Source organism: Pleurodeles waltl, chromosome 4_2 (genome assembly GCF_031143425.1).
Source record: "Pleurodeles waltl isolate 20211129_DDA chromosome 4_2, aPleWal1.hap1.20221129, whole genome shotgun sequence".
Classification (NCBI taxonomy): Eukaryota; Metazoa; Chordata; class Amphibia; order Caudata; family Salamandridae; genus Pleurodeles; species Pleurodeles waltl.
This window is the reverse complement of record NC_090443.1, coordinates 553,241,787-553,264,283: the sequence shown is the minus strand read 5'-3', so window position 1 is coordinate 553,264,283 and position 22,497 is coordinate 553,241,787. Positions and strand designations below refer to the sequence as shown.

Here is a 22,497-nt window from a genome sequence, read left to right as displayed (position 1 = left end):
AATAAAATCACCATTAAGGATCGTTATCCTTTGCCTCTCATCAGGGACATACTGGAAGCAATCAGAGGGGCCCAACGTTTTACTAAATTGGATTTACGAGGAGCCTACCACCTTTTACGCATAAGAGAAGGCGACGAATGGAAGACAGCATTCAGGACCCCATTTGGCCATTTTGAATATAGGGTTATGCCGTTTGGTCTTACTAACGCCCCGGCAATCTTCCAGAGATTTATGGACTCAGTGTTTTCAGACCTACTTAATCAGACAGTCGTGATCTACCTAGATGACATTCTTATTTATTCTAGAAATCCTGAACTCCATACTTCCCATGTGAAACAAGTTCTTCAAAGACTTCGTGATCATCAACTATTTTGCAAACCAGAGAAATGTGAGTTCGACATAACGGAAGTCAAATATCTGGGCTATCATTTAAGTCCCACCGGCATAGCTATGGATCAAGAAAAGGTACAAGCTATCCTAGAGTGGCCTTCTCCTTCTACCATAAAAGAAACACAATGTTTCCTAGGTTTAGCAAACTTCTATCGACAATTCATTCTAGACTTTGCCAGTCAGACTAGCCACATAACTCACACCTTAAAGAAGGACAATTTAAAGAAGGGGTTTGTCTGGACTGAGGCTGCTGAAGCAGCCTTTCAAAGCTTAAAGAGAGCCTTCACCCAAGCCCCCATCTTAAGACATCCAGATACCACCAAGCAATTTATAGTAGTAACTGATGCTTCTGAGAGAGCCATCGGAGCTGTCTTACTCCAACGACAAGAGGATGATGGCCTTGAACATCCTGTTTTCTATTTGTCTCATATCCTTTCCACAGCTGAACAACATTATTCCGTACTTGAAAGGGAATTATTGGCTCTGAAAACAGCCTGCCTTGAGTGGAGGCAGTTTCTGATGGGTTCCAAGGAACCATTTGAGGTGAGGACAGACCACCGTAATTTACAATGTTTAAGAAATTTTGTATGCCAGAATAGTCGTCAGGCCCGCTGGGCCTTTTTCTTCAGTCAGTACGATTTTTATATTACATATATTCCAGGATCTCAAAACATTCTGGCTGATGCTCTGTCTCGCCGATATCCAGAGTGTTCTCCTTCCTCATCCCAGTATCTTCTAGAACCCAGTAAGATCATTGGAGTGGCTCAGTCTTTCCTGGAAGAAGTACAACAAGAATACGCCAACCTATCGGACCATGACATAGAAGAACTAAGACCATTATTGTACAAAAGACAAGGATATTTTTATTACCAAGACCTGATATTCCTCCCTACAAACAAGGTGCAAAAGAAAGCATTACAAATGTGCCATGATTCCCCTGTAGCTGGTCACAGAGGCATCAAGGCCACACAAGAATTACTTTCACGATTTTTTTGGTGGCCTACCTGGAAACTGGATGTGGAAAGATACGTTCAGGCCTGTCCCATATGTGCCCAAGTCAAAATACCTCACACCAGACCGGCAGGATTACTACAACCTTTGCCTGTTCCATCGGCCCCATGGCATACTATCTCTACTGATTTTATGTGTTCGCTCCCACCATCAGCAGGAAACCGGGTTATCATGGTCACAGTGGATTCTTTCACAAAGATGGCTCATTTCACTGGCCTAAAAAAGCTGCCTACTTCCCAAGAACTAGGTCAAATATTCATAGATCATGTCTTCCGTCTCCATGGACTTCCACATACCATAATCTCTGATAGAGGACCTCAGTACATCTCCCGATTTTGGAAGCATTTTTGTAAAACACTGAATATGAATAGAGCCCTGTCTTCAGGGTTCCATCCTCAGACCAACGGACAGACTGAGCGTCTGAACCAAGGACTAGAGCAATATCTTCGATGCTTTTGCAATTCTACCCAAAGTAACTGGAGCACTTACCTCTCTTTAGCTGAATTTTCCTACAATAACTCAGTCCATAGTGCCTCCAAGGTCACTCCCTTTTTCTGTTCCTATGGTTTTCATCCTACCTCTTTCCCTACTTCTCCACAATCCAACTCTCCTCTACCTGCTATTAACTATTTCTCCAAACGCCTTCTCCAACTCCATAAACTAATTCGATCTAATTTGTTACATACCAAGAGGTATATGAAGAAGGCTGCAGACAAGAGACGTACAACCAATCCAAATTATCATCTGCAAGATAAAGTCTGGCTCTCCTCCAAATTCTTGCCCTCACGTCTCTCTCAAAACAAGTTCACACCTCGTTACTATGGGCCTTTCCGTATTCTCCAGTTGGTCAATCCTGTCACTGTCCGTCTTCACTTACCCCATACATGGAAGATCCATCCGGTTTTTCATGTTTCTCAGCTTAAACCTTATGTGCCTGATCCTTACTCACGTCAGTTTCCTTGTCCACCTCCTGTCCTTGTGAATGATGCTCCTGAATATGAAGTGCAGGAAATCTGTGACTCTCGTCTTTTTCATAAACGACTTCAGTATCTGATTCATTGGAAGGGTTATCCTCTCAGTGAATGTTCATGGGAAGATGCCTCTTCCGTTCACGCTCCTCTCCTGACTCAACGCTTTCACTGTTTATTCCCTCTTAAACCTGGGCCTTCGGGAGGGGGACCTACTGTCGCGCCGCGCGGTGCGGCGCGAGCCGAGAGCTCGACTTCGGCCGGGCGTTCGGCTCGGGCCGCGCACCGCGTTATTAAGACGCGGCGCGCCCCCAGCCTCTCCTGCGTGTTTCGAGGCCCCAGATTTGCTTGGGGCCTCGTTCTTCCTTCTGCCTTTCACTGTCCCAGGGGTCTCTGAACCCTCTTACCTGTTTTTCTTCGTTTCCTTGTCCTTTCTTCTGTTTGCAGTCTGTTGTGTGCCTTTCTTTATGTCTTTTCCTCCTTCCCAGATTCCTGTGCTTTCCCAGCATTCCTTGTTCCCTATTCTCTATGGTTCCTCTACTATTCTGTTCTATATATTGTTTCCCTATCTAAGATGGTGTCCTTTTACTTCCTGTGGGTCACTTCCTGTTTGTTGGTATATAAGGGCTGTGTTTTTCCTCTTTCCTTGCGCTGCAACACTTTCTGCTCAGTTGGTGTCTTCGCTCCTGATTTCCTTGCCTTTTGGTTTTGGACTCAGCATTCTGTGTTTTCTGAATTTTGCTCCTTTTGGATTCCTGTTTGTTTGTTCTTGTTTTTCTCCAGGACTTTTCCTGTTTGGAGGTTTTTCCCCTTTGGAAGGGGTTTTTCCCTCTGGCGCTACTTTCTGAAGGGCACGGTCTGTTCTTGGTGTCTCCATTGCCTACAGCACCGTGGCTACCAGAAAGAGTCGCCCCTTTTTGGGCCAAAGCCGAACATTGAAGATTCACGCCACCAGATCTGCAAATTCCAGGCGCAAGCAGCACGTGAGTCGTGACACCACTTGCAAATACTGATAGTTCATTTTGAATCTGTTTGAAATGCAAAATATCTTTTGTGAACTTTTAACATTATTGGCATGCTTTTATTTTTTTTCTTTAATATGTTAATTGTTTCTTGAAACGTATTGTCTTACATATTTGCTTTTGCAAGCCCAGAGTTTGAGATTCTATCTGCAGTTTAGTGCTCAGTTATAAAGGTAATATATTCTTCTGTCATTGTTACATAGCTCTCAGTTGTTAGAAGTGGATGGCGAGATATATAGTTGGCTGGATTACATTTTGTTCAATTTTACAGTCATATTCCATGAGACGAATACCCCAGCTTTCTATTCTTGGAGGTAATTTAGCTTTAGGATTCCCAAATATAGTCAAGAGAGCATGAAGATCTGTAAATATTGCAAATGGTTTTCCAAAAAGAAATAATTGAGTGTTCACAGGCCCACACAACAGCAAGGTTCTCCATTTCTGGTTGAGATTATGCTTGTTCTATTGTAGTTTGACTTCTGGTGTCATAAGACACCACATGTCTTCAATTGTGTTTTCTAGTTTGTCTTGTGCAAAAATTGCATTTAACCCAATTGGGCTTGTGTCTACAGTTAATTCAGTGCACACATTTGAATCAAAATGAACCATTTTCCAACTGATGTTACTTTTTCTTTAATTTATTTGAACACTTCTTCACACTTTTGAGTTCTGTTAAAACTTTTTCCTTTCTTTGCTAATTCCCTTATAGATGCACTGATTGTTGCAAATTGAGGTAGATACCATGAAGAGTAACCCACCATACCTAAAAGGGATCTTACTTCAGAAACATCAGTTGGGACAGGAGTATTACATATGGAATCTATCTTTTATGGATCAGGACGCATTCCTTGCTTTGAAAAAATGTGACAAAAAAAATCAGTTCTGTTTTGTCAAACTCACTACCAGAACAGGTCTTGCTGCTTCTTTTTTCCATATCATCTCCAATCCGCCCCATCTTCTATGATACGCTCCTTAAGCTTAATTAATGCTATGACGCATGGAAGCAACATTCTCTAATACAACATTACACATTTTATTTAACTTTATTTTCTTTCCACATAGCAATAATTATTTTACTTAACGGCTGGTTAATGTACAAGTCGGAAGCCTGATATTATTCACAAAGTGTCCTTGGATAATTTACAAAGTGGACAAAAGATACTAAAGAGATGAACTCTCATGGAAGACCCTTCACAAGTAGAGTGACAGTAGAGATAGCTGAGGAGTATGTGAGCTGAGGATGGAGATGGAGAAGACACAGTGTATGACTCATCTGCCTTTCCCATAAAAGCCTCAGCTCTGGGGTGTCCCTCAATTCTCATCCTTATAATAAGTTTTTAAAATTCATTCAGCCTTTGGTCAATGTGGCTAAACGTTTTTTAATTATGTAAATCACATTAAGGTCCTACTGAGTACAGAATCAAATAGTGGTTTAGTGGAGCAATTTACTGTTTACCTAATCGAGAATGTCAAATGGAGGTACAGAAACCTCACACGTAATCCCTATGAGACAGAGATTACCATCTTTGATCAGACGCACCTATGAATGTTGGCTCTTGACCTGTCTCTGTATGTTGTCTTTCACTATCGGCCTCATCAGGAAAGAATGTGGACGTTTTTCATGACTCCCAACTAACTTTTATACCTGAGATAGGAGGAGTGTCTTTGGCACGCAGGCCCCACGTTAGGTCCTGTGCTATGCTGTTCCTCAGGTTTTTAGAAGACAACTGCACATCTGACCGTCCCTCATTATGCTATAAACTGTGTCCAGTTTACCACATCATATCTCTCCCTGTGTCTCCCAGGTGGAGAACCATTGTTCCTGATTCTCTGACCACCTACTTTTCTGCCAGAGAGTAAAATTAAGGTGCTATGTGTTATGCACTGTGCATTTTCTTTAAGAGTGTTGGATTGTGTTTAATTCCTGTATCTCTCTCTCTCTTTCTCTCCATCTATCTTTCTTTCTCTCTCTCACACACTCTCCATCTCTTTCTCTCTCTGTTCCTTCTTAACCTTCACCCAATTACAAATGCCTTTCTCTTTCTTTGTCTGTTTGTAGGAAGAAGCGACTTGCCATATTACAGCTCCACTTATGGCTCTGTTCATGCCTCGGACATGTCCTTACCAACCAATGTGACAGTGACGCAGATTCTGCCATTTCAGAGTAAGTAGCAAAGGTGGCCCCTTCCATCCCAAATCTACTTCTGCATCCATGTCAGCTACGTCCTCCATCTCAGCACACTCCATGTCAGTACTCTTCTCTGGCCTCTCCTTCATCTCAGCTCCCTCCTCTGCTTCTTCCTCCATCTCAGCTGCCTCTTTCATTTCAGCACTCTTCATGTCAATACTCTCCCCTGTCATTTCTTGCACCTCAGTTCCCTCCTTCATCTGAACTGCATCCTCTGCTTCTTCTTCAGTCTCAGCTACCTCCTCCGTCTTAATACTCTCCATCTCAGACAGCTTCCTCGTCTCAACTCCCTCCTCCATCTCAACTCCCTCTGCTGCTTCTTCCTACATCTCAACTACCTCCTCTATTGCAGCGCTCTCCATCTCAATTCTCTTCTCTGACCTCACCTCCATCTCATCTCTCCCCTCTTCTACACCCTCCATACCAGCACTCTCTATCTTAGCTCTCTCTTTTGAGCGTTTCCTTATCTAAGCTCCCTCCCTGATTTCCACCATCTTCAGTTCTCTCCTCTATCACAGCCCCATCATTTGCTCTCTCTCTTACATATTAACTTTCTCCTTCTCCAAATTAATGTATACATAATTGATAAGATGACTTTGTATGTTCAGTCATTGCTGCCCCTCAGATTTCCTAGCTGCTGGCATCTGGTGTAGCCTGTATATCAGATGTCAGCAGCAAACTCTCAACTCTCCAGTTTGAATTCCAGTAGAATCAACTCAACCTTTAATCCTTACGAAATTGATAAATTGTGTACCATTACATTAGTTAACAATGGCGCCTGTTCATTTATTTATAGTGTTTGTGAGGTCACATTTTAGTAAGGTATATTGCCTAAGTGATGAAAAAACGTGCAACATAAGCGCTACAGAAAAGTTCATAATTAAACATGTGCTTTCAACCATTAGAATTGTACTTTTTTTGCACAAAATAAATACACATTGGTTGGAGAACGCCAGCAATGGCTTTCCAGAAGACCAAAACATTGATAAAGTTGATGTGATATCCCAATACTGACGCCAACTACAGAAGCATCGGCAAAGCCATTAGAACTCAGTATAATCAGCGTGAGACTGTCGGGAAGGAGCCAGCAGAGAGAGCACAGAGGATTAGAGTTGTAATGAGTGTCTCATGCAAAGCAGTGCGAACTCTCAGTGAAGGCAGAAAGCTAAACCAAGACACTCAGGGGCCTATTTACGAGGTTGTGTTGCAGTGCAGCGCAGTGCAGCAAGTCACCTTGCTGCGCTAGCTCTGCGACACCGGGAAATGACAGGAATGCACCACATTTAAGGCATAATGGCGCATTCCTTACTTTTCCCCCTGCGCTGGCGCCCTTTTGACTGCTTAGGGCTAACGCAGACGCTCCTGCCCAATGGTGCAAGGGTGCCTGCGCTGCATGCAGGATTGTTTTTGTGCAGGAAGGGGCACTTTCTTGCATAAAAACAGTGCCAGGACCCATATTCCTCTTTCTACCCTTGCTGCAGAATGCATATGGGAAGGCGTAAGATTTTGGTGTATTTCTAGATTTACAAATTCTTGTAAATCTGGGAATGCATCAAAATCCATGGGAGTTGTGTGGGAACACCCACAAAACACCTATGGAATGCCTTCCCAGGGCAGAGTAACACAACGCAGCTATTTGTGCTGCATTGCGTTACTCCAGATTTTTGGAGCCACTCTAAACCATACAAAGTGGCTTTGTGTGCCTTCAAAAATCTGACTTACAGGTTTGCTTTACGCATGCACCACTTTGCATTGTGCAAACGTGATACAACCCTCTTGAAAATATGTCCCCCAGTAGGTAAGAGATGAATACTGCACTGGTCTGAGCCGAGATGTGATTCAGAATTCTTAAGTCAATAGCCAAAAAAGGCTACTAGAAGAAACCCAATGTTTGAATGGGGCAGATCCAAAGCTCACTCTATCTATATTGTTAGCAAAAGGTCAGTTTGATTGCTAAACTGTAAAAACCGAGGTCTAAAATGATAAATTGGTCCATAAAAGTCAAATATTGTGATTGCTTACAGTATAATTCCTCTGCATTATACTATAAAACTATATAAACTCTAGAGTGAGAAATAAGCAAAAGGCTGGTCGTCATAATAAAAAATACTCAACCCATCAAAGATCCCTTTAACTGGCTAGTCCATTACAATATTTTGAAAAATGCCACTCCTTAGCTACAAATTATGTTGGTTTCCATCTTAAGGGGAAACCCAATATTATAAGTAATGTCCTCAAATGGAGCAGTTTAACAAAATACTCAAATTTGTTCCGTTGCCTCTATTTCAATGTGGCAAAGCCAGTAAGAATGTTTTTTCTTGACAAAAACCACTCCAAGCACCAGTAAATTTTAAAATTGGAGTGTGTAGGAATTGAAGCCAAGAAAAATGTTAGAATCAGACTGCACAGAAATGAAATACCAAGAAAGGACTGCTTTACATCTGGACTCGAGTTTCGATACCAAGTAAGGTTGTTTTCAGAGACAATCACATTATTTCAATGTGTACATCAACATATAATACAGGTTTGATATCATCCTTTCAGAGGAAGTTTCTTACTCGTAATACATTAACTGCAATACTTCCGCCGCATGCGGTGATAAGTGGCCTCATGCCAAAAGAAGTGACATAGAACTATTTTTTTAACTTGTTATGTGAGGTGCGTGGAGAAGCACTTGACTGATGTTCATACCCACATAGTTATACCTTTAAACTTTCTCTACCTAATTGCCTCCAAAATGACAAATGTATGGAGTTTATTTTGTTCTAAATCTCCTAATTCTATTTTATAAAGTAATTGTGAAACCAGTTTCCTGATTGTCCAAATTCAAGATCTGAGAGTAGTTCATGAAGGCTAATAGGAATGATATCCAACATTAAAATATAATTGGTCTATGACATTGACGAAAATGGAAAATATTGTTCATACTTTAAAACCCTGTCTTGTTGGTGTTGGCACTTTGCACTAATAAATTCAAAGGACTCATGTGCAGGATCGGGTAGTTTGAGTTCCAAAGGACTATGGCTGTAGTACAAATAAAGAAAATCCTAGCAGGACATTATTCAAAGTCAAAACCATAAAGGTTTATTCTAAATTAAGAATCATTACAGGAGGCAAAAAATAGTAGTTAGATTGACATCAGCATCAATAATGCATAAATATAAAGCCAATTGAGAAAGGCCTTAACATAAGGGAATAAGCCATACTAAAAAATATAGTTCAATAATGAACTAACATCAATCTAATCAGTTCATAAAGGAAAGGACTAAATCAGCAGACAGCCTAAGGTGGAGACCGCCAGTTCAAATGCATAAGTCTAATAATATATAGTAATAGTCAGACATGGGGGTCTGCTCAGTATAAAAGCAAGGAAAGGTCTTTAAACATATATCAAGTAAACAGACTGTCATATGGAGTCTTTCTTCATTGAAGTAGGCAAACGTTTTCTAACAAAAGGTCTGGGAAAAGGTGTCTAGAATGTCTGGCATACATCACAGAAAAGGCAGATTTTATAGTTTCAGAGAAGTAAAAAACAAAGCATTTGACGTGGCATGAAATGGTTAAATTAGGTTGTACCAACAAAGATACATGACAAACCAATCAATATTGTAGAATTGTGCTACATTTAATAGGTTACTTTAAGGAGTGACAAGGGTCTGATTATGATCTTGGCGGATGGGGTTACTCTCTCACAAACGTGACGGATATCCCGTCTGCGCATTATAATTCCATTCTATCCTATGGAAATCGCAATACGGCGGACGGAATATCTGTCACGTTTGTGATGGAGTATTCCATCTGCCAAGATCGGAATCAGGCCTTAAATCATTAATAAATATGAATGCCCTTTATCCTGCAAACAAGTGAAATGACATTGCACTACTGAAGCAAACTAAATAATAAGTCATTTTAAAATGAATGGAAGTACAGTTATGGCTTGGGCAGCAATAACCTTTAATATTGCAACATACAGGGACATCTAACACAGGTTCCTCCTAAGGCACACAAATAGATAAAGTCTTTTCTTTTCACCCTCTATCACTTAATTCTGCAGTTCCTTAGCTCCTCAAGCGACTGAGCTGACTTTGACCAAAAAGGGATCTAAATGATGTCCCACTTCAAAACAGTACTGCCTGACTGTATAGATTCTAACCTTGAATCCATTGGTCACGCAGCACGCATACTCTTGTAATAGTTATCAATTCTGCTGCTTGTGCTCAAGTTACATTAGACAAGTATGATAATAATATATACTATTGTAAAAACTGCATATGCTGATCAATGAGTTCCGTGATGGTCTCTCGGACAAGAACTATTCGCAAATAAAATAAAACCAGCCAATTTGAGTGATACATCTTGAATATCCGGACTTGGTTTAGTGCCCAACTCTGTCCCATCAATGCAGTCATGATCACTGGCATCTATTTCATCATCATGCTCTTCCTGCAACATTTTACATGTGACCCTTCTAAAGTGATTCTATCCTAATCACTGCAGTATAATATTAAGAATAGTTCCTTACATCACTTAGAAATTAGTCATCACAAGTTTGAAACTGTGGTAGCTATGACAGTTGTTTGTAAGTGTAAACATTTTCAATAATGTACTTATGAACATAGAGTCTCGGATCCTTTCTGGTTGTCTCAGTTTTCTTCACCAAGGTGTTATAACCAAGATTCTTTAACTTCGAGTCCTCACAGACACACCTGAGGATATCTTTGATATATATGTCAGCTGCAAATAAAGCCATTGTCTGTGTCTATTTCACCTCGAAGACAGATATAATTTCCTAGATTTACTAAGGGTTCTTGTGTGGCATGAAAACATTGAGGGTCAGATTTATTAAAGGGTGCCTTTTTTTGCACCACGCAATGCGATGCAAGTATGACACAACCCTTAAAGTATGATTTATCAAGCCACGCAAGGCCACTTTGAGTGGCCCTGAGTTGCTTGATAAATCCAGAGTAATGCAATGCAGCGCAAATCGCTGCATTGTGTTACTCAGCAGGCTTTGCATGAGAGGTGCATAGGTGTTCCCATGCAACACCAACAGATTTAGATGCACTCCCAGATTGACCATAAGTGGTAGACGTGGGAATGCGCCAAAACTGTTATGCATTCCCAAGTAAGGCAGAACGAGGAGAAATATGTTTATTTCTTCTCGTTTTTCCTCTTTCTACATGCGCTGCATTCTGCAGTGCACATAGAAAGAGGAAGATGCCTCAGGGGATTGTTTTTGTTTAGGAAGATGCCCCTTTTCCTAAGCAAAAACAATCCTGCTTACAACACCGTCACCCATGCACCATGGTGCAAGAGTGCCTGCATTGGCAGTAGGCAACACATCGTAAACCGGTTCTGGGAAAAGGCAGGAATGCGCCATATATTGTTACATATGAGACATTCCTGCCCTTTCCCTGTCATGCAGCGCAACAAGGTGACTAGCTGTGTGTGCTGCGTGATTTGTTGATCAATGTGCCACTGAATATTTACATTTGATGTATATCAGTGATGCAAGATAGAAGGCTAGGTGCAGGTTTCACTGCATCAGAGCGAACAGTTAACACAAAGAACACTGCGGAGTTAGGGAGGCAGGACCTTGTCGCTGAATCCCTTCTAATCCAACTGGCTCCATTCATACAATGGCAGCTTTTCAAGTGGGCTGTGAGGTTCGTTGTAGCGCTTAACTGACGGAGCCCTGAAGGTCTGTGTGCTCTGCACTATCAGTGAGAACATCAGATTTTGCTCTTCTCACACCTGCCTCCTGGTTCTGAGTTGGTTGGTGTTTTCTCGCCCCTGTGCAAACCTCTTTTTGCTCAGGGAGTGGAATCCCAAGTTAGATGGTGTTTGCTGCACTGAGTAGTTATTGGGTGCATAAAACAATTCTCCCTTTGCTACATTTCAGGAGATCAAACCTGCCGGAATTTAACAGGGAAACAGTATCCTAGTTAACTCAACATGGATTTTTTTGCCTTAGGCCCTAAAATTTGTATTTTATAGCGCAGAAACTCCGAATAGGATTTATTTATTGCACCCAATTACATTGAATTCTAAACCCTGGGGAGTCAGATTTTATTGTGTGTGATAAAAAGCACCAACTGCTCCAATAATAGCTTTAGGGAGATTCGAGGGTGTAGCCCATTTATGAGAAGAAAATCTACGTGGCTCTGGAGGTTGCCTGCAGAAAGTTTATTGATTAGTAAGAGAACAAAGATGAAGAGGGAGCAAGTTTCATATTTTCACTGTCAAATAAGAGTAGGTTTTAAATCTGCAGCTATCCTTATGAATGAATTGGTCTGACGAGTAATTAGTAACAAGGTCTGAACAAGGTTTCTAGTTGAGACACACTTCTTAAAACGTGGCTTAAGAAAGACGGGGCCTGTATTATGGTTGCCTTATGACAAATGTCCAGATCATTCATAATGATCTGGAGACTAGCGAATAGTAGAAGAGAAAGTCTTTAGGAGAAGCCAAGGCCTAAACTGGCAACCTTTTTCTTAATGGTTTGGATTGAGTAATAAGAAACTTGAGAAGGCGCAGGTAAACCCAGTTGCCATATTAAAATAGTGATGCGATCTCTACCTTGGTGACAGTCTTCATACTTCAAATGTGAGATAGGAGGAAGATCTTCAGTAAGGTCCTCAAGAACTAAAAACAAGAAACATGCAACGTTGTGATCTAAGGCTTGCAGAAAAGATTCTTATCAACTAATTTCCTGACATTTTCTTTGGAAACAGTGCTTGAGCCCAAAGAACTCGGTAATCCTAGTGGTCTCACTCCACCTTATTAGCTTCCTGCTGTCTCTGGCATCTCTCTGCTCCTGGGCAAACATCAAGATCCAAGTTCATCTCCAGTTCATCAGAGACGTCTATGGAAGGCTTTCTTAAGTGACTGGCCTCTAGTGGCTCGAGAAAGCCTAGGCCTCCTGTGTCCTGCCCTTACATAGGATTGGTGCCTATTGGGTCAAAGGGGAGATGGCGGCTCGCAAGCTTCCGATTCCATGCATGAGTAGCCAAGTCAGTGCACGTTTTTCTTCTTATTGTACTGCTTGTGCTCCTGTGTATCACAGGAATGTATACACCAGAATACAAAACACTGGGTTGGATGAGGTACTCTCACATTGAAATGCAAAGTTTGGGAGCCCGGGGAGGCTGTCCCACAAAGTGAGGGGAGAGTTCCTCGAGTTTCAGCTCTAACCATTAGTGCCCAACTCAATCAGGCAAATGTTAAATCCATTCACCAGAGTAAACGGAAATTCTTCAAGCTTACTGGTGCACAGACCGGCTCAGGCATCCTCATTGTTGAGGGATGTTTGTATGTTGTGTTGTCCCACTGACACGCTCTTCATGGTCAAGTAAGGTCTGGCAGATCATTAACTCTAAAGCAGGGGTCTCCATCCTTTTCTCTAATAAGAGTTACTTATGTTTCAGGAAAATCCTCCCGAGCTACTAATATTATTAGAGATGTAATAGTGATGACATCAGACAAGATTGCTGCTAGTAACCTTGCACAAGGTGGCCACAAATGTAAACACCTCAGTGCGCAATTTCCAGCACTAATGTGAAAAATGCTTTGTCAATGCGGAAAGTCTCTGAATGGCTCATTCATAACAGCCATAGCTGCAATGCCCCTAGCACCAATTTAATAATATAAGTGATAGCTTCCCCAACACTGTTTGAGTTTTATCACTCAAATATCTCCTTTAAGTTTATTTTATACACTCAGCCATTTTTCACCGAACATCATTTTATGAATTCTGAAAATGACTCACATTTTTGTCTTGAATACACACTTTTCACTTTAGTATAGATATAATAATTCAACCAAGCAAATGCTTTTAAGTTAGTTCTCTGGGCTGCACTCAGTAGAACTACTTACAGGTCACTGGCGAGCTACCAGTAGCTCACAAGCTACCCGTTGGAGATTCCTGCTCTAAACACTACTCAACTCAACTCAGTGTCTCTGACAGCAAACACTCCTGTCATTCACAGCCGTCACCTTTCAATGTACAGCTGAGAGACAAGGAGAATGCAGCACCAGAATGGAAAAAGTAAACACTTTTTTATTTTCCTCTTTAATTAAATATGTTCTTGGTGTGCTACCGCCAGTCCAGATGCAACAAAGTTGGGATCCCGCTCAAAGCGCATTCATGCATAAAACGCCATGTGTGTCCTTTGACAAGGAAGCTGCTATCAGTAGTAAAATCATTATAGATATGTGTGTCACAGGATGATGGGTGGATTTTTTTCACTGTTTAGATGCACAGTTGTGGCTGATTGTCTTTACGTGCACAGGTAAGAATGAGTATGGCAATGTCACTGCATGCACAGGTGTTGCTCAGAGTTGGTGCATGCAGACGTGTGACCCTATTTCAATGGCTGTATGTCTGGATACACAAGTGAGACTGTGAAAAACACAATATAGGTCTTTTTCTTCGAGCAGGGGGTGTAGCTGTGTGTGTCTGCGTTACTTCCTTGTGTTCCTTCATTGCAGTTATAACTGCACCTACTTTCACCAGTGTCTCCTTGTGTTTATGTATGCATGCCACTACACAGATAGAACAATGTGGTCCTGAATGCACAGGTGTGCTGTCTGTTCCTTTGTCTGCTGTGGCTGGGTGTCTGCGTGCACAGATACGTTTGGTGTGAAATGCCCCTGCGCAGTAAGTGTGTGTTTACATGCACTGCTGTTACTAAGTGTGCACCTGTACAAGTTTTGCTAGCAGTGTACGTGGTATGGGCTCAACATGTATGTGCGCATTTATTTAAATTGTTTGATTAAGGAGTAACCACTGTTCTGATAGAATGAGATATATGTAGGTTTTGTTAACATGCAGTAGGAATAAGCAAGTCGTATTCATTTGGCAGGCCAAATTCTTTGTTTGTTTATGCCATTGCAATGTGATTTCCAAGTGAACAGATCATAGCTGACACGTTTCACTCTGTGGTGGTATGTCACCCGGGGCTTTCTCAAAAGTATGGACAAAACATAGTAACGGCACAGTTAGAGCTCAAATCACACATGCATATTGTTTTCATTATTATTACTTCTCTGTTTATGCTTTTGAAGGTATGACTAGGTGCCTACATACAGAGGTAATGTTTGTTGGAAAACTAACAATTAGGGGTGGGTGAAACAATTTCGCTCTGCTGACGGACTTAGCACTTGGAGCACAGAGTTCTGGTAAAACTCCATCATCCGAGGTTTAAAATGGATGAAGATGTGAAAAAAGGATGAAAAGTGGAAGACAAATGTTTATTACAATTGTTGTTGGATTCACATTGGCCGGCCAGATTTCTCAATGCGGGCAGTCGCGTCCATTTGCGTTGAGAAAGCTGTCGCTTGAGTAGAAAATCTGCTCGAGTGTCAGAAATGAGGCTGCCAGGCTTTGCCTTGTGGCCAAGAACGGGAAAAATGACATGGAGCAGCTGGGTTAGTGTTCATTGAGTGATGGCCTTATATCATCGGCCAAAGATTGTCACCAGGGGAGCCAGCATAGGATCGGCCATTGGAAACGTGGCGTTTCCTCTGACTCTAAACAGAGTGGGAGAACCACAAGTTTGGTAGACAGTGTACTCCACCAAGTTTTTGGCAGAGCACCCTGACTGCCGAGCTCTAAATAAGGCCCATTACCTCTGTTTTCTCTATCATGAGTGTATGGGACATTTTTATCAACACTGTGTGGAAGTGCAAAGCTACCAAAAGTGACACAAACCCGAACAAAGTGTTGATTTGTTGTTTACTTTCCAGCGCTCCAAAGTTGCCTGAAAGTACCTGCATTACTTTGCGTTAAGGCGTCCCATGGGACACCTGGTTTTGAGGCAAAGCCCTACCTAATAAGAATGGCAATAGGGGTTTGCACCAAACATTATGCCTCCTCAAGGCAGACGTAAACTGAGAGAAAAGTGTTTTTTCTTCTAACTTTTCATCTTTGCACATACAAAGTGGGAAAAGTTTTCAAGTTCGTCCAAGCAAAGAGAATCGTACTGGAAGAGTGGCCTTCAAGTGCAAAACCCATGCTAGACTCACACACACCTTTGCTGTGTAGTACCCTAGGTAGCCCGCTCGTGCGCCACCTCTTGGGAAGAGAGCAGCAATGTGGCCCTGTCCCGCTCTCTCCCTTTCATGCAGCACAGCCCGGCTCCTTCACGTGTTGTACTGCGTTGCGTGAAATAATAGTCATTTTGTCCCCATGTCTTTAGGCTCAGCAGTCATGAAGTATCTATATGCGCAGGCATGATCCTGTGTGTTATGTCCGTGTGGACATAACAGCGTCTACGCGCATTGGACACAGGCCCATCTTGTTAGTTGCTCAGTTTCTCATGGAGGACCCAGCTCTGTATGTTTCTTGTCACGCGCCAGGCGCTGCCTCTCAGTCTTTCTTTTCTTTCCTTGGTGCAGAGTTTGATGGAGAATCGGTCGGATGACAGCCGGAACTGTAGTCATCACCGGTGGAATCCTTGCGACGGTCATCCTCCTGAGCATCATCGCAGTTCTCTGCTACTGTAGGTTACAGGTGAGACTACACCGTATATTTATGTATGCCTGTTCACAGAAATAGTGCTTTAAATAGCAAATAATACGGTACATAAGGTCTTCACAGCATGGGAGGACCACATGTTTGAGTGTTAAAGGGCTTGGGGGATGGGTATTGTAACATATGCAATCCTCGATGTACAAAGAATGCACACAAGGAACCATAGCATTTATACATATTTACAATACATATGTACAATGTAAAAGTGGCAAATGGGATATTATGTAGCTCAAAGAGGAGAGCATTCCTGTGCAGGGTGCCAGTGGCCGTGAGATCTGAAAGGGAACCAAGCACAGGGTTGTTTCTGAGGAGTCTGCAGTTAGTTGCAGAGCACAGTGCCATACTGTGAGTATATGTGCTATAGAAATGAGAGAGATGGGCGGATATATTATGAGTTGCTCTGAAGACTGTGGTGAGACCTTTACATGATGAAAACCATCACGCTGGAACTGAGATAAGAACATTGAAGTGGATTTGTATGCAGGGCTTTGACTTTGTCCGGGTTGCAAACGAGTGCTTTCGGAGGCTGACCACAGGTTTGGTTACATAATCCAACTTCTTTTGTACTGCATTTCTATAGCGCTTTTCTACCCTTTGTCTGCTATTACTATGGGTCACATTTATCAAACTTTTGTGCAGCGCAAAAAGCCATCTTGCTGCGCTGCATGAAAGAGAAGGGCAGTAAACTACGGCAGGTACCAGTGGCGCCTTTAGAAGATTTTTTTTACAAGGGCACCCAAGGTCAAATAGATACAAGTGGTGGGGTAATTTACAACGGGCAATTGTGAAGACTGTGCATGTTTGTAATACATTAATGTTTTTAATATCTCGCTATATATCTATATAGACACAAAGGCTCCACAAACCCTCCCAATCTTGCGCTGCGATCTGATTGGCTGACACCACTTCAACACCGAAGTGTTGGCAGCTATGTTGGGACTTGGCATCAGCCAAGTCCCAGGAAAAAAAAAGGAAAAAAAGAAAAAGGGCCAGGGTAGGGACACCCTGACCAATTAGCTCTGGTGCTGGGGTCCCAGAGGGACCCCAATGGCACAAAAAAAAAAACTGGCAGAAGTTGTGGCGGATCTGCTGAAAAAAAAAAAAAAAAAAAAACAAGCGCTGGTTCCCTGCGCTTGATAATGCTGCAGCCCCTGAGGGCATTGCCATTTTAATGTGGGGGGCGGGGACCGCCACCTCCCTGGTGCTAATTTAAAAAGATATAAGGGATGGAGGGTATGTCTAGGACCCCCAGGTCTTAGGGACCACCACCTCCCCAGGGCTATTTTAGTTGGGGGCGAGCTGCACGGCCCTCTTCGAGGAGCCAATAAAGACACTGGGGACTGCCACCACCCAGGGCCAGCTCCTGCTATGTCCCAGGGGTGCCCAACCCTGGGACATAGCTGTTTGCTGTAACATGGTGGGAACTGAAAGCAATGCTCGGATGCAAACAACTCTCACTTCATGCAAGCGGAGCTTTCCTCTGTTTCCCTGCTTGCAGAGATTGCTGGTCTCGCTGGATGCGTCGTTGTGCAGGTTCTTTGAGTCTGGAGACAGGCCGGTAGGGCTGGGGCCAAGTCAGTTGTCTTCTCTGCGGGGCTTTCAGGTCAGCAGTCCTTGTTGTTGTTGTAGGTCATCAGGAATCTGATTTCCTGGGTTCAGGGTCACCCCTAAATACTCAATTTAGGGGTGTGTTTAGGTCTGGGGGGCAGTAGCCAATGGCTACTGTCCTTGAGGGTGGCTGCACCCTCTTAGTGCCTCATCCCTGTGGGGAGGGGGGCACATCCCTAGTCCTATTGGGGGGAATCCTTCAAAACAAGATGGAGGATTTCCTAAGGCAGGGGTCGCCTCAGCTCAGGACACTTTAGGGGCTGTCCTGACTGGAGTGTGACTCCTCCTTGTTTTTCTCATTATCTCCTCCGGACTTGCCGGCAAAAGTGGGAGTGGTGTCAGGGGGCGGGCATCTCTACTAGCTGGAGTGCCCTGGGACTCTGTAACACCAGGCTTGAGCCTTTGAGGCTCACCTCCAGGTGAAACACCTCCACCCAGTACAGGCTTTGTTCCTGGCCACAGAATGCACAATGCCATGTGGCCAGAAACCCGTCTGGATGTGGCAGGCTGGCAGAAACTGGTCAGCCTAGCACTAGTAGTCGGACTGGTATACAGGGGGAATTTCTAAGATGCCCTCTGTGTGCATTTTTCATTAAATCCCACACTGGCATTAGTGTGGATTTATTGTGCTGAGAAGTTTGCTACCAAACTACTAGTATTCACTGTAGCCATTATGAAACTGTGGAGTTCATGTTTGACAAACTCCCAGACCATATACTCTTTATGGCTACCCTGCACTTACAATGTCTAGGAATTGGCTTAGACACTGTAGGGGCATAGTGCTCATGCAGCTATGCCCTCATCTGTGGTATAGTGCACCCTGCCTTAGGGCTGTAAGGCCTGCTAGAGGGGTGACTTACCTATGCCACAGGCAGTGGGTCGTGGGCATGGCACTCTGAGGGGAGTGCCATGTTGACTTAGTCTTTTTCTCCCCACCAGCACACACAAGCTGTGAGGCAGTGTGCATGTGCTGAGTGAGGGATCTCCAGGGTGGCATAAGACATGCTGCAGCCCGTAGAGACCTTCCCTGGCCACAGGGCCCTTGGTACCAGGGGTACCATTTACAAGGGACTTATCAGTGTGCCCTGGCTGTGCCAATTGTGGGGACAAAGGTACAGTTTAGGGAAGAACACTGGTGCTGGGGCCTGGTTAGCAGAGTCCCAGCACACTTTCAATCATAACTAGCATCAACAAAAGGCAAAAAGTTAGGGGATAACCATGCCAAAAGTGGCATTTTCCTACACCACCCCCCAAACGAAAGAGGATGAGACTAACCTTTCCCAAGAGAGTCTTCATTTTCTAAGCGGAAGAACCTGGAAAGGCCATCTGCATTGGCATGGGCAGTCCCAGGTCTGTGTTCCACTACAAAGTCCATTCCCTGTAGGGATATGGACCACCTTAACAGTTTGGGGTTCTCTCCTTTCATTTGCATGAGCCATCTGAGAGGTCTGTGGTCAGTTTGAACTGTGAAGTGAGTACCAAACATGTATGGTCTCAACTTCTTCAAGGACCAAACCACAGCAAAGGCCTCCCTCTCAATGGCACTCCAACGCTTCTCCCTGGGGAGTAACCTCCTGCTAATAAAAGCAACAGGCTGGTCAAGGCCATCATCATTGGTATGGGATAGAACTGCTCCTATCCCATGCTCAGAGGCATCAGTCTGCACAATGCTTAGAATAATCTGGAGCTTTCGAAACTGGTGCTGAGCACATAGCTTCTTTCAGGGTATCAAAGGCCTTTTAACAGTCCAAGGTCCAGTTAACTTTTCTAGGCATTTTCTTGGAGGTAAGTTCTGTGAGGGGTGTCACTATGGATCCATATCCCTTCACAAACCCCCTATAGTAGTCAGTCAAGCCAAGGAATGCTCCGACTTGAGTCTGGGTTTTTGGAGCTTCCCAGTCCAGAATAGTCTGGATTTTGGGTTTTCTCCCCACCAGCACACACAAGCTGTGAGACAGTGTGCATGTGCTGAGTGAGTGATCCCCAGGGTGGTATAATACATGCTGCAGCCCTTAGAGACCACAGGGCCTTTGGTACCAGGGGTACCATTTACAAGGGACTTATCTGTGTGTCCCCAATTGTGGGGACAAAGGTACAGATTAGGGAAAACACTGGTGCTGGGGCCTGGTTAGCAGGGTCCCAGCACACTTTCATTCATAACTGGCAAAAAGTTAGGGGGTGACCATGCCAACAGTGGCATTTTCCTACACAATGTCATTTCTTAAACTTAGAAGTTGGAGAGGTATTCCCTTTGGAATTGTTGCCCAGTATAAACAAAAACCCACAATCTGATATGACACAAACATATAGAGGCTCACAGTATGCACTATACATGAGTAATATTTTGCACGAAACAATACTTCAGAAATAAATACTCTTAGGAAATTCAAGATTAAGTAAAACATTAAATGTGAACAGGAACAATACCACTGTTCCCAGGCTGGGAGGCTAGGTATTTTATTCACTACAGCTGCCACCATGTGGTGGGGCACATGAGGGTGGAGGCTAGATAATACAGATGGGGTACTACCCCACTCCCTCTTTTCCCCACCTCAGTAAAAACCACTAGCAGGTATGCAGTAAGTTAGTGTAAGTACTCAGAACAGTGAACGAGGACTGGAATACTTCGGAGATGAGCCCCAAGGATAGGTCATGGACCGGCTGAGATGAGGGAAGCTGTAAGCAGGAGACACAGGAGCATCTCACCCAGAAGACCGAACACAGAGTAAGGGAGCAGTGCCAAGAACTATGGATGCTGTAGAACAGCACAGTGTACATAAAATATGGATAAAGTTGCACTGCCAGAGCGGGAGAGAGGGTTGGAGGACAGAGACCAGAAGATAGACGTGAGAATATTGCCCTTAAGTTTTAAGACTCTGAGATGTAATACATGAGTCACCATATTTGAAGGGGATAAGAGCAGCATTTATGTTAAGTAATGGAAATTTTATGAGTGCAATATACACCAGCAGGTCTTTAGACACTCCCTGAAAAGGGAGTTCCTATCAGCAGATTAATTTCTCAAATAAGAAGGTATTTTGGGGCAGATTTATCATTCTGTTCTAGGGAGACCTTCCTGCACAAAAGCTATCCTGAGAGGCATTTTCTTCTTTCTATGTGTGTTGCAGAATGCAGCACATGTAGAAAGTGGAAAAAGTGAGGAAAATTAAGGATATTTCTCCTCGTTATGCTTCACTTAGGGAAGCGTAGCATCTTGACGCATTCCAAGGTCTACCAGAAATAGTAAATCTGGGAATGCGTCAAAATCCATGGGTGGATGTGTGGGAACAGCCATGATCAACCCATGGAATGCCTCCCTGCCACAGAGTACCGCAAGGCAGCGATTTGTGCTGCCTTGCGTTGCTCTAGATTTATCAGAACACACAAAAGAAGGGGAGAGGGGCACTTCTCCTTTTTGTCCTCCCTTATCTCTATAAACCATATACACACAACATAGGAAAAGGAGGAAAATGTGATACTCATACATTTTCAGAGTACCAGTAATTGCAACGGCGCGAGGTTCTGACCTCACCCAGTAGTAGTGGCATGCTTCATCATCGGGCTTGCTACAGAATCCCCATGCTAGCCAACATCAATGGTGTCGCTAGTGGTGGCACCAGTCCCCTGAAGAAGTGAGTACAGGGACAACCGCGTAAAGATATGCATCGCTAGTCTGAGAGCGAGCGAGGTGGCAAAGTAGAGCACAGAAAAGGTGTACTCATTTGGTATCACTGTCTTGACATGAGCACTGCTCAGAGGGGTCACGAAAGGTATATTGAGTAGAAAGAGGCAGGATCAACCAGGACAAGTAAGGATATTGTATCACGGCTGATTCAATGAGGGGATACTCCCAAGAATAGAGCATTGGGCTCATTTACCCGATGGGGTTTGGCATCTATGAGACGGGAGAGGAATCTAGGCAGCGGCTTATTAAGTAGCTGAGTATTTGTATGGAAACAAGTATGTTAACTGAATGGGCTGTTGTACTATTCGTCTCATCACTATATAACAGTGTGTGACTAGAGGGAGGCACTCTAATTTCAGAGTAATCAAAAGTGAAACAAAGTAAGTCATGTCTGGTGCATTTTACAGAATATACTGAAAAACCTCACAAAGCTCTTGGGTGATTTGTGCTTGTGGTGATGGGATGACTGCTGGATGGATGATAAAGCATTGGACACAGGAGGTTCCATACCAGGAATCTTGTACAGTGCTATGTTAACGATATCAGATTTGAATTAACCATTGCATGGTTATTGCACCATGGATGGATGCTTGGAAAAACGCTTAGTTCTTTTTCTTTATTTCTTGTTTTTCTATGTTTATTTTTAGGAATGTCTGTGTGTGTTTGTTGGTAAGTGACTATTAAGGTCACTATATCCCGATTCCCTAGACAACGACTACAGGCACAGGGAGGGTTCTCAAGTAAGGAGGAAGGTCGACTGACCCAGGTGGGCGGTGCTGAACGGCCAAAACATGTCGACATGTGAGCAGATGGCAGGAATGAAAGGTTACTAATATCCCCATTTCATCAACGTGATATATCTTTTAATACTGTCCAGGGAGTCCATGAGTAAAATTTGACTAGGACCCCAATGAGAAAGTTTTACCTATTTCTTTTGTGTGTTCTGCAGAGTAGATCCGATATGTGTGTTTTGTACTGTCTTTCCCCAACAACCTGTGCTCCATTCCTGACGTTGGCAGGTGCGGGGATGATGTAACAAGCCTGATGATGAAGCATGCCACTACAAGTGGACGAGGGCAATTTTTAAGAAT

The 22,497-nt window shown here is 43.3% G+C and overlaps 1 protein-coding gene across 1 annotated transcript in view; it reads left to right on the top strand.

The window, feature by feature from the left end:
• Positions 1–22,497, top strand: part of LOC138293088 (protein FAM163A-like) — a 229,636-nt gene that overhangs the window by 194,367 nt on the left and 12,772 nt on the right. The window contains exons 2-3 of the mRNA XM_069232095.1: positions 5,451–5,555; positions 15,978–16,092. Of these exons, the coding sequence (XP_069088196.1) occupies positions 16,000–16,092 (93 nt within the window). The 5' untranslated portion in view covers positions 5,451–5,555; positions 15,978–15,999. The remainder of the gene's footprint in view (positions 1–5,450; positions 5,556–15,977; positions 16,093–22,497) is intronic.